The 13,414-nt window shown below is 39.9% G+C and overlaps 1 protein-coding gene across 3 annotated transcripts in view; it reads right to left on the reverse strand.

The window, feature by feature from the left end:
* Positions 1-7,963: 7,963 nt before the first annotated feature.
* Positions 7,964-13,414, reverse strand: part of LOC138089276 (ATP-binding cassette sub-family C member 4) — a 186,382-nt gene continuing 180,931 nt past the window's right edge. For all 3 annotated transcript variants that reach the window (XM_068984711.1, XM_068984710.1, XM_068984708.1), the window contains one exon: positions 7,964-8,144. In XM_068984711.1, the coding sequence (XP_068840812.1) occupies positions 8,037-8,144 (108 nt within the window). In that variant the 3' untranslated portion in view covers positions 7,964-8,036. The remainder of the gene's footprint in view (positions 8,145-13,414) is intronic.

Below are 13,414 nucleotides of genomic sequence, written 5' to 3' on the forward strand. Positions count from 1 at the left end.
ATTGTTAACAGGCTATGTGCCAACACAAAACAAAAACTTAAAAAAAGAATTTTTAATGTATAGTGGGGCCTTTTGAGTTTATATGGTCTAATTTTAAACATAAATATCATGATAACGATGAATAAAGACAATAGTGTTGATAGAGAGTTTCTCAACTGTCTGGGGTTAAGAACCAGTTTTATTTATATTTTCATTACATTGCAAACTAATCAATGACCCCAGTGTGCATGACTGGTGTGCAGCTCAGCCACGTGCACCTCCCCTGCAAGTGTGACATGCTGGTCTCTGGCCTGTTCAAGATCCCAGCCATCCCAAGTGTGGCTGTCACAGCAATAGAAGATGGTTGTGAGTGTCTAGCTTTCTTAAAATCCCTGTACTTACTTCTAACCTGGTTACAAACAGGTTGTGGACTAACATTAGCCCACAAGCCACACTGTGAGTGTCACCGCCATATTTAATCTTGGCAATAACCCTCTGAGAACCATACTACTCCCATCTCAACGTTACAAAGAAACTGAGGCACTGTGGGCTTCCGAACCTTAAGAACCCACGAATATCAGCAGAACTTGAATCCAAAGCCAGTTGGGGTCCAGAGGAGCCGGTATCTGTCCCTGGAAGGCTGGCTCCAGAGCCTGTGCTCCCCGCTGTGTGCCTGTCATTTTAACTACACGTGAAGGAGGAACAGTCTGGTTTAGGCCATCAGATGAGGACCTCCTCAAATAGTCTACAAAGCTCCTTCATCCACACTCATCTTGCTCTCCTCTCCTGGTGGTTAGGAATCACCGAGGTCATGAGTCCACCCTGTGTCTTTGGATGCTCTTGGTCCCTCCATCATCCCAACCAAAGCAATGGTCCAAGGGCAGGAACTGGATTCATTTCCCAGATGAAGGAAGTGAGATTCAAAGAGGTGGAAACACTTAGCCAAGCATGTAACTATGGCTATATGGATATAAGGGGACCAGAGCCCATTTTGTCAAGGATGATGCCAGTTTATTGTCCTGGCACCTTTGCTGGTTACTGCTTTCCTTTAACTCTCAAGTGCTCCACTCTGGACAGTACATTCTTTGGACACCCACGCTGCTAGTGAGCAGTAGAGAAAGACCTGACAGATCAGTTTGACTGATTTCAAAGCCAGGGCTTCTCTGTTATCCTAGGCTACCTTAGAATTTCAAAATCATGAAGTTGAGAAGACTTATTCTCAGTAATCTATTCATCCGGCAAACATTTACTAGGCACCACACCCCCTATGTGACACACACAGAGCTGAAAGATGTAATTAAAAAAATGAATAGGGCACAGTTCCAAGTCTTTTTCTCATGTGGTTTAGTGAGAAGACAGACCATGTATGAATACTCAGTCAGCGAAGGCTACATAACTTACAGGACCCAGAGCAAAATGGAATAGAACAAAGTCCCGTGTTTAAAAAATAAGTATCTCAAGATGGTGACAACAGGACACTAGCCAAGCATGGTTCAGTTTAACAAATGAGAGGTGCTCAGGATATTATAGAAATCTGAGTTACCTAGGATGATGATTGATCTCAAGGTGACTTCTTTGAAGAGGTGACAACTGGGCTGACCCTAGAGAATGAGGATATCTCCCCTAGATGGAGCTTCTGTTTTTTAGACCACATGGTATTGAGGGGAATGACTAAGTCATCATTTTGACTTAAATGTTAAGTCACCAGCAGGCTTCTGTGACTGTACATCCTAATCACCAACCACTGGAGCTGTGACACATGCTGAGGGGGCACATGTGCTGTCCTGACCTCCCTTCAAGGAGTCGATGTCCAGCTGCTGGAAGTGCTGCCAGTGGGCAACCTTAAACCACCAGCCCCTCTGGGGGCAGCCTCTGTGCAATGACCCAGCCAGGTGGAGGTATAAAGCCCTGGTCATTGGACGTGTCAGGACAACCCTGAAGAGCCATCTTCTCTTCAGAGCCCCCATGGGGACATCTAAGGTCACCTGGCCGGTGTTCCAGCACAATTTTTTCCTCTGCTCTATCCCTTCTGATTCCACCAGTGGTGATATCACGGGTGCCGCTAATAAACATCCCAGCACTAAACTCCATCTGAGTGCATCCCAGAGAACCAATCGGCAACCAGGATCAAAAAAAATCCCAGTATTTGGGGAGGATTTTTATTTGACAATTATTGGATATTTACATACTTATAACATTTTAAAATCCCAAAATAGAATACAGAGAGGTGGAAACAAGGACTTTGTGTGTCATGTGGTCCCTCTGGCTCAAAATTCTTAATTTGATAAGGATGAAAGCACATATTAATTTGATAAGGATGAAAGCACATATGCCACGTAGTTTGTGAATATTAATCTATGAATTTACTTTTACCTTTTTGTAAAAAAGTTGTTTTTGAGGGATGATGAAGTCTGTAACTTTTTAATGGCGGATATAAAATGGGATAGACCAGAGATTTCTTCAAGAAAATAAGATACCAAGGGAACATTTCATGCAAAAATGGGCACAATAAAGGACAGAAATGGTATGGACTTAACAGAAGCAGAAGATATTAAGAACAGGTGGCACGAATACACAGAACTATAAGAAAGATCTCCATGACCCAGATAACCACGATGGTGTGGTCACTCACCTAGAGCCAGACATCCTGGAATGAGAAGTCAAGTGAGCCTTAGGAAGCATCACTATGAACAAAGCTAGTGGAGGTGATGAAATTCCAATTGAGCTATTTCAAATATGATGATGATGCTGTAAAGGTGCTGCATTCAACATGCCAGCAAATTTGGAAAACTCAGTGGTGGCCACAGGACTGGAAGAGGTCAGTTTTCATTCCAATCCCAAAGAAAGGCAACATGAAAGAATGCTCAAACTACTGCACAATTGCACTCATCTCACACTCTAGGCAAGTCATGCTAGCCAGGCTTCTGCAGGCCAGGCTTTCAGAAGTTCAAGCTGGATTTAGAAAAGGCAGAGGAACCAGAGATCAAATTACAAACATCCACTGGATCATCAAAAAAGCAAGACTTCCAGAAAAACATCTACTTCTGCTTTACTGACTACGTCAAAGACTTTGACTGTGTGGATCAAAACAAATTGTGGCAAATTCTGAAAGAGATGGAATACCAGACGATCTGACCTGCCTCCTGAGAAATCTGTATGCAGGTTAAGAAGCAACAATTAGAACTGGACATGGAACAACAGACTGGTTCCAAATCAGGAAAGGAGTATGTCAAAGCTGCATATTTTGACCCTGCTTATTTAACTTATATGCAGAATATATCATACTAAATACTGGGCTGGAAGAATCACAAGCTGGAATCAAGACTGCCAGGAGAAATATCAATAATCTCAGATATGCAGATGACACCACCCTTACGGCAGAAAGTGAAGAACTAAAGAGCTTCTTTGACTAAACTGAAAAGAGGAGAGTGAAAAAGTTGGGTTAAAACTCGACATTCTGAAAACTAAGATCATGGCATCTGGTCCCATCATTTCATGGCAAATAGAAGGGGAAACAATGGAGACAGTGAAACTTTATTTTGGGGGGCTCCAAAAATCACTGCAGATGGTGACTGCAGCCACGAAATTAAAGACACTTGCTCCTTGGAAGAAAAGCTATGACCAACCTAGACTGCATATTAAAAAGCAGAGACATTACTTTGCAACAAAGGTCTGTCTAGTCAAAGCTCTGGTTTTTCCAGTAGTCATGTATGGATGTGAGAATTGGACTATAGAGAAAGCTGAGCACTGAAGAATTGATGCTTTTGAACTGTGGTTTTGGTGACTACTGAAGTCTCTTGGAGTGCTAGGAGATTAAACCCGTCAATCCTCAAGGAAATCAGCCCGAAATATTCATCGGAAGGACTGACGCTGAAGTTGAAACTCCAATACTTTGGCCACCTGATGCGAAGAACTGACCCATTGGAAAAGACCCTGATGCTGGGAAAGATTGAAGGCAGAAGAAGGGGAAAACAGAGGATGAGATGGTTGGATGGCATCACCGACTTGATGGACATGAGTTTAAGTAAACTCTGGGAGTTGGTGATGGACAGAGAAGCCTAGTGTGCTGCAGTACATGGGGTTGCAAAGGGTCAGACACAACTGAGCAACTGAACTGAATCGATTTCCTTTAGTGACACATACTGTACTTACTCAGTTTCAATAAATGAACTTTGGAGAATGAGGTCATTTGGAGACTAAATGGGGTTGATTATACAAACATGGATTTTGGAATTTTGTTTTGAATTTGAACTTTCTTGGTTTTCCTCATTCCAAGTGAAAGATTTCCTTGCTTTTAATAAAAGTTCATCCGTTCCCTGAAATACATTAGTAAAATTACAAAGAGATTTTCTTTTGAGATGTGGTATCCAGAATGTCATACACATTTCTAGGTAAAGATGTATTGAGAAAACACTACAAAATAGAATCATAGTCAAAGTCTGACTTACAAATCCAGGTGCTAAATCTAACACACTCAAGTCCCAAGATGATGAACATCATTAAACTTCTCAGAATTCGATATGAAACAAATACTCAGATTTGAGAAGAGAGGCTTCTAATATATCTAGACAAACTATCTGAAAGAAAAACCCAGATTTTCATCAATTTACATAAGGTCATATGTACCTTATGTAAAGGTACATATTAACATTTAACTCACCAGATCATAATACTTAGTCTAAATCACTGCCTTGTGGAATTGACTTCAATTGTTTCTTCAGAAAACACATTTATGCCTTTATTGAAAGCAGTTAGCATTAGACTGACATGCTTGCATCTTTCCTACTACTGGAGGTTAAAAAGGAGGGTGGGAGGAAACTTTCGGAGGTGATCGATGTTTTACAGCATAGACAGTGAGGTTGATTCCATTAAATATGTACAACTTTGGCTATGTCAATCATACCTCAATAAGTGGTTAAAAAAATAAAATCTAGAATGATTTGGACAGAATTGGAGAGATGAAGCAGGATTTATTTTGGTTGTTTAGACAAGATACAGATGTTATACCGAGAGCTTCACATGAAGCCATTTGCTATGGGCTAGAAGACAACCCTTGTGCAGAGTTCATATTTTAACAACTCAGCAAAAATAACTCCTCAGCTATATTCACCTTTAAATGACCAGACCGCTGCATTTGAATGAGATTCTACAAGAAAAATGGGGCCGAGAACTTTTTTTAGCTAACTCAATTGTGAATTATGACATGCAACAGAGAAGCGAGGAAAATAAATGAAGAGCCCAACCAATACCCACCTACGACCCGCCCCCAACAAGGGAATATTTTAAGTAACTCAGAAGCTGACTTTGAACACTATGATTTGATTGTAACTATGTCTGAACCTTGTGTAAAGGGAATCATACATTTTCTTTGGGGTCAGGCTTAAGTTTGTGTTGCACCTGTGTGGTTGATTTTCAACTGCTATCATTGCTGGGGGATATTCTATTACATCACAGCCCATTTTCCTTCTGCTGTTCATGAGAATGTGGGTAATGTCTAGTTTGCGGCTACTAGGAACTAGGTTTCTAAGAACATCCTTGAACAAGTGTATGTGTTTGGCGCAGAATTAATGGATCTGAGGGTGCGCAGTATGAGTAAATGCTGTCAAATTGTTTTCTGAAGTTTTTTGCCAACATATACTTTTTTGTACATGCAGCAGTGCACAAGAGTTCCCACTGCTTCATCGGCACTCAATTCTTATTCTCAAACTTTTTAATCTTAGCTCTCTACTGGGTGTTTAGCGGTATCTCGTTGAGGTTTTCATTTGCATTTCCTGGGTAACTAATGAGACTGAGCCCTTTCGCAGTTCTTGGCCATGTGGATATTCTCTTCTGTGAAGGGCCTATTTGAGTCTCTTGTCCATTTCTCTAATTGGGCTTTCTGTGTTTTTCTTAATGAGTTTTAGGAGTTCTTTATTTCGTGTTACTGGTTCTCAGATGTTGGACTGCATCACAATCACCCTTAGGCCTTGTTAAGGCAACTGGGGACCACTGGTCCCCATCACTAGTGTTTCTGATTCAGCACATATGGGACACAAGAATCAGCATTTCTAACAAGTTCCCAGGCGATGCTGCTGCTGCTGGCCTAATGACCACACTTTGAGAACATATATCCTGTAGGCGCTTTAAATGTAGCAGCAGTAGAGGTTTCTTGTTAGTTTGGAGCAAAAATCAAAACCCCCAAACTCCAACAATTTAATACTTGATTCAATCCTGGGACATAAGCTATGACTTTCCCTTAATGGAAAGGGTACAGCTGAGCTTACTTCAGTAGCAACTGTTTCAATCAGTGACACCCACCTCTGCATAAAGCATCTGGTGTACTTTTAACCTAGAAGAGTCGGAATGGATCTTAAGGAAACACACTAGCTTTCAATAGGAAGGACATGAGTCAGACCTCTAAAAACGAAAACACAGATCTTTGGAGATGAAAACATTTATTTCAACTAAATTTTGTTTCATTGAAAAAGTCTATAATGCCATTAAAAAAGAAATAAAATAGAAACATTTAACTGCCTTTAAGAGTAAAAAAAAAAAAACCCTCTAAAGACCAAATAAACACATACATATACATTTCAAATATTTCCACTATTTTAACAAACCTCAATATTATCCTTGTTGTCATTTCAGTCTCCTGAAATAAGAACCATGACTACTACATAATTACTGGACTAAACATTAACCGTATTATTTCTAAATACAAACTACACTCAATGTATTTGGGTAGTTTGCCGAGTATGTGGTTTTTAAGGCTTGATTCTATGAAATATCTGTTTCTCTCTGGTAAAGAGTCCAAATACCAGCTATCAGACGGCATATATATATATATATGCAATTTGAGGGTGGTTATTGAGAGGTCATGAAAGTACACTTAAAACCAGGGCAGTAACTTTAGTAACTTGAACTCAATACACCATACCCACCACCATGGAGAAAAGCTAAGGACCTACAGCTCAAATCAAGTACTGCAGGCCCTAGAAGTATTCTGGTTTGTTGATCTACTGATCTGAAAGACCTAGACAAAGTGCAATTGGTGGTCAGAAGTAAACTAACCTGGGCAGGCTCATGAACATGAACCTTCCTGATGCATCCTGAGAGCACAGGGCATAAACACAGTCAACGTAGGCAACGGCTTTCTATTTTTCTCACTTTCTAGTTCTCTCTTTCTATCCTATTTAGACAACATTTCAATGATGGCTAAACCAAAAGGCTTATGTCAGCAGAGGGTCAGTCGTCATGAGAAATCCAGATGAAATCACCACTACATACTCAGAAATTTCAGTTAGCAGCATGGCCTTTTAGAAACATCACCAAGCTGAAGCTAAAACTGCAACAGGTATATCAAGTCAGAGCCATGGACTCTAGAAGCTGATCAATGATCACTCACATGTCTGTCATTATCAAAGCCCCATAGAATGGCAATTTTCTGAAAGCATTCCTTTCTTTTCCATCTCTTTTAGAGGATATAATGAAATACTGACCTTCATTTACCTTGGGGGGTGGGGAGGAGGGGCTCTCCTACGTAATGCCTCCTATCGTAATTTCAACTAAAGTGTATTTTTTGTTTTCCCCATTTTGTACTAGCTTAACTAGAGGTCTTTGGTGGGGAATAGTGGATCCTACTTATGTTAAAGAAAGTGGTAAGGCAAAATGGCAACTTTCACAAAGTCTTCAAGTAAACAGAATCCCTGATATAACTGGAAAGGAATATGTAGTCTGGGGACAGAAAAAACATCTATGACAACTTTGTCTTACACCTTAAAAAATGTGCTTTGGCTCTGGAGTCTCTTTAAGGCACGAAACCTGGTAGACAGCTTTTACTGGTGGCCTGTACCTCTGATTTAGATAAGACAAAAATACTATTAACATATAAATAACAATAATAATTTTGTTAGGAGCCTGAAACCACTGGGTGAAGTTGCAGGAAAAAAACCCAAATAGACTAACATATTCTATGTGTAAATATCTGCTGCTGGTATAAAAATAAGTAAAATGTAGTTTACACAGTGCAAAAACTATTGGAAAAATGCCTCTGGAACAGACTTGACGTCATGGTAGAATCACAGTGCTGTCTCAAAAATCGTTAAGGCCGAGGGCTGTCCACTGGAAGCGTTCATAACCACATGGCCATTGTGAGTAATATCTGGATAATTCCTCTTGAAGTACACCTAAAAAAAGGACAGGTATAAAAACATGTTTAAAAGTTTTCAAGTCCTCCTCCCTAAGGTAGCGCATTTCTCTGTCCACTTTTCATATGAAGCAATCATATCACTAGTGGAGACACAACATTAAAAACCAGGGGTGTATTTATTCTGTGGAGGAAGTAGCCCCCATTAAAACCCTCAGTGGGGCTGGGCTTAATGCCAAACAACCTGTAGATCCACTACAGTTCTGATCATTCTGATCCACAGATATGCTTTATCAGTACATTAAATTGATAAGCAAAATCATCTTACTGGCTCAAAGCCTGGAGATAAATTAAAAACAGGGTGACAAAGAGGCTGGGAAATCTAGCGTCTGCATGGGGCTTTCTCATTTTCACACATAAAATGAGCACAATCGATTTGGATGTTAATATCAGGTTGTAATCCCTATATTTTATAAACTCTGATTGACAAGCATTGAAACGCTGGCGTATATGTATGAAATATCCTGGCGTTTAATTTGTGCGGCAAAGCAGTTATAGGGCCTATAGAAATGTGATCTGTGGATAGTGGGTCCCAAGAATGAAAAGAGAATCAAAAGCTTTAACAATGACTCAACCAAGCAACTTCTCTAAAACGTAAGATGATACCAAATAATACGACAGTTCTTTGCCAGGCCTTTGAGTTCTTGAATTCTACCAATTTCTAGCTGAACTGGAAGAGATACAGGTTTTCTGATAAATGTATAATCAGAACACAAAGGAAATGAAATGCTGTCAAGTTTCTCTGTTCCACAATCATCACTTTTTAGTAGCTGTATCGTATCTTGGTTCCTTGACGGATACACATAACAAAATGAAATAATGTCAAGACTTGTGAGCTCTTATCTCCAAATGTGTTTAGGTGAAAAAGGGCTTCAAAAGTAATTTTTTTCCTCCAAGGAAGAATGTGAAAAGTTTTGTTTAAGTCTTTAAAACAGAAAATGCACCATCTATCTGAGGCTGACTCGTTGTCACGTGCTGGGTTGCTTAGACACATGATTCTTACAAAACCTCACTCTAAGGATGCTGTCAACAAAGTTATCATGAGAGATAGTAGGCTTCATAGCTGAAACAGAAAAGCTCTGAGACACCTACTTTCTTATTAGCTGTACTTTCTTTTTCTCTTATTGCTTGCATACTTGCTAATCTCAAAACCACACTGCATATGAAATGCTGTATATTAAAATGTCACATGAGGAGAAAAATAAATTCTCCAAGAATGCTTGGACCCCACTGGGTAAAATCTGAAGCTATTTCCATTATAATGTAAGCATCGAAAAGTAAGGGTCTTGGGCGGTGGGGGGGGCGGCTAACTGCATTTCATCTTCCTCCTCAATTAAAAAAAAAAATGTCATACTTGAGTTGTTATATATTTATGTACAATACTGTTAGTAAAACTAAAAGCAGTGCTCCCTCAAAGGAAATTAGTTTCAATTTCTAATGCTTGATACACCACCCCATCAACTGGTTCTTTTCAAATGACCTGTCAATGTCATTTTTTATTTAAAAATTTTATTATTAGCAAGTTTTAACCAAAATGGTCTTCATTTCATGGTCTAAAATACTTGAAACTAAGTGAAAAGAAGTTGCCTGTGTGCATAACCTCTTTGATTTGACTTTTCTCTCATCTGTTACCCTGGTGGAGCCCACACTCACAGTAGGAGTGAGAGAAAGCATCTTTTTCACAGGGTGGGTTATGAAGGGAGTTGAGATGATTGAATGATTGTTAGCAGAGTCCTCGTGGATGGGCTGAGCCTGGGATGGAAAAGCCCAGTCTCACCCTCTCTCTCTCTCCTGGGACCACTGCTGACCCTGGAAAAATCACTTAAGCTCTCTCCACATCGGCTGCCTGACTTGTGAAATGAGACAACGACCTACCTCATATGAACTAATTGATGGCTACAAACTGCAGGATGAAAACAGGGTGAGCTAAATGTTGGGTGTGATTACGATGGCGCTCAGAGACATGGCCCCTTAGCCCACGGAAAGTAGCAGCATCATCTGGTTTGAACAATGAAAACAAAACATCTAGGAGTCCCTTGGTGAATCTTTTGATTTTATCGTTACAGTGGGACAGGCTTGCAGTTAATACACAGTTGAATCAATAAATATAGTAACCCAAGAGGCAGTAATCCAGGGCTTCCCTCATAGTCCAGCATTGCAGGAGGATCCTGGTTCAACTCCTGGGTTTTGAAGATCCCCTGGAGAAGGGAAAGGCTACCCACTCCAGTATTTTTGGGCTTCCCTAGTGGCTCAGATGGTAAAGAATCTGCCTTTGATGCAGGAGACCTGGGCTCGATTCCTGGGTTTTGAAGATGCCCTGGAAGAAGGGAAAGGCTACCCACTCCAGTATTCTGACCTGGAGAATTCCACGGACTGTATAGTCCATGGGGTTGCAAAGAGTCGGACACAACTGAAGGACTCTCATTTTCAGGAGGCAGAAAGGTAATTAAAAGACTTAACACTTTCTAACCTGTGACTTTGATAAGTTACTTAGGCACTTCTGCCTCAATTTCTTCATCTGAGGAAAAATACTACCAGCTCAAAATGGTTTTAATGAAGATTAAAAAGACACAATGCCAAAAAAGTTCAATTCAGGGTAAGTAAAACGTAAGACCGGTGAGTGTTGGGTTTCTTGAGACTTTTCATCTCCTACTCCGGTTTGGTTCATTATAGGTCCAATGTAGGTTGAAACAGTACTTCAACTCCAACTTGTAAACAAAGCTATAAACTCTCCCATGGATGGCTAAAGGTCAGCAACGGATGGCTCGAGTTATGAGTCAAGACTGTCCATTCATTCTCACTGAACCGCATGACCCTAGTTTAACCTCAGCTACCCTCTACCTCCTCATCTTTAAGTCAGGTCTAATGTTAGTACACTTCCTGGCAGGTGTATTATCAAAGTTATCTGGAGAATTAGAGAGGATTTCTTCATTTAACAGAATTTTGGATTTCCTCTCTTATCCTCTCAGAAATCACTCTCAGAAGCAAGGACACTGGAGATTAACAAGTAAGCCGAATATATGATGAAATCAGGAATGATCTGAAATCACAAATGACAAAATATCTGAATGAACTGCCTTATGCAACTGGACCCAATGGGCTGCAGCCAGCCAGACAGAAGGTACCTAAAGAGAGCAGATCTGAGAACTGATGGGACAGCAGATCTCCAACTGCCTGGTGAATTCCAAGGTGCCAATGAGGAATCATAGAGAATCGCTGTCTTTGCCTAAAGCATGTCCTAGGTGAGGTCCAAGGACAAGAGAGATTCTGAACTGCAATCAGCATTGTAGCTGCCCAACTCTATAGGTTAGGGAAAAGTTCAGGCTAAATGACTATGTATTTCTCAGTTTCTCTCTAGCACACACATGCTCAATCTTAATCTGGGTCATGAGGAGTGCTTCTATGTTAAAAGCACAGGGAATTCCCTTAAGTCTGAAATGAAGCACTAGCCACAACTATCCAGCAAATATATGGTCTTAAAATAACAGAATTAAAAAGTGAGTAGTAAGAATAATAATAAATAAAAAGGTAATACAGTTTGTAAAACAAAACAAAAAAAAGGGAAAATGAATAGGATAAGCACATGATGGATGAAAGAAATACTCACTGGACAGACAAATATTATGAAAAAAATAATATATTAAAAGAAAATGTAGTAGGATAATCAACCTGTAAACAATAGATTTCTGAGTACAAGAAAACATGCAATAGTAACAAAAGATGAAACATGACAAAGTGAAAGAGAAGATAAAGTAGTGAATGGAAAATCGGGGATCTGTAACAACCTAGAGGGGTGGGGTGGGGAGGGAGGTGGGAGGGAGGCTCAAGAGGGAGGAGACCTATGTATACCTATGGCTCATTCATGTTGATATTCTGGAGAAACCAACACAATACTGTAAAGCAATTATCCTTCAATTAAAAATAAGTTTAGAAAAGAGAAAGCAAAAAAAAAAGAGAGAAACCATAAATACTTTTTAGCCATTAAAAGAATGAGATAACTATACTCATAGATAGTAATATTAAGTGAAAAAAGGAACAGTTATCATTGTGCTTAAAAACAGGAAGGCCACATATGCACAAGTTCTTACTGGTACATAGAACAAGTCAACAGAATAGTCAAAAATGGTACTGGGGCTCCACCCTGGGGGAGGAGCCCTGTAATGACAGGAATGGTAAAGTGACTTTTTAATTTATGAAGTGATTTTATAAATAAAATTTTAAAACGTAAGATTTTAAAATGTAAGATTTTTGAATTTTGTAGCATTAGACATATCATTTCTTTAAAAACTGATTATTAAAAATAAAATTTAATTATTTTCTGATGCTACTCAGAATAACTGTGGGCACACATCCTTATTGTTGGGAGGTAACGGTTCAATATACATCCTTTAAAAAAGTGATCCCACTTTTATATTACAAAACACTCTGTATTTTCATAGCGCTTAAGCATCTGCTCTCTCATCTGATCCCTGTAAAAAGGGAAGAAGCTGGCAGGGCTGTAATCCCTGCCCTACACACAGGTGAGGAGGACCTGAGGCTCAGAGACCTGGGGGACACAAGGCTACATGGCTGCCAAGTGCCAACTCCATCTATTCAGACTGGTCCAGGCTCCTAGATCTAGGATATGACGTTTCATAACTTTTGGGTTGTTATCTGGTAATAATAAGAATAGATAAAATGAAATTTCTGTTACACATACTGGGAACACAGAAACTTCAAAAAACAAAACGAGAAAAAGAAAAACAAAAACAGACCCTCAATCAGGTCTGGTTCATCACAGAAGAAAATGAATGACAGGCAGTAATCCTTTGTTATGTGATGAACTGGGTCCTCTCCAATTTTACATGTTGAAGTCCTAAATCCACCAGTCCCCCAGAATGTCATTTTATTTGGAGACAGGGTCTTTAAAGGGGTGATTCAGTTATAATGAAGTCATACAGGTGGGTCCTAACCCCCAGACTGCAGTCCTTATAAGAAGAGATCAGGACACAGGCACACAGAGGGAAGACCATGTGAGACACAGAGAGAAGACGGTGTCCCCAAACCAAGGAGAGAGACCTCAGGGGAAGTCTCCCCTGCTGACACCTTGACCTCAGACTTCCAGCCCCCAGGGCTGTGAAAAATATGTTTCTGTTAAGTTGCCTACTCTGTGCCTCTCCTATGGCAATCCTAGCAAACTAATGCACCATTCAACTTTATGTAGCTAACTCTTTGCTATTTCATGGATCATCTAAAAGTGTCCATCAGACA

This window comes from Capricornis sumatraensis, chromosome 12 (genome assembly GCF_032405125.1).
Source record: "Capricornis sumatraensis isolate serow.1 chromosome 12, serow.2, whole genome shotgun sequence".
In the NCBI taxonomy this organism is placed as follows: domain Eukaryota; kingdom Metazoa; phylum Chordata; class Mammalia; order Artiodactyla; family Bovidae; genus Capricornis; species Capricornis sumatraensis.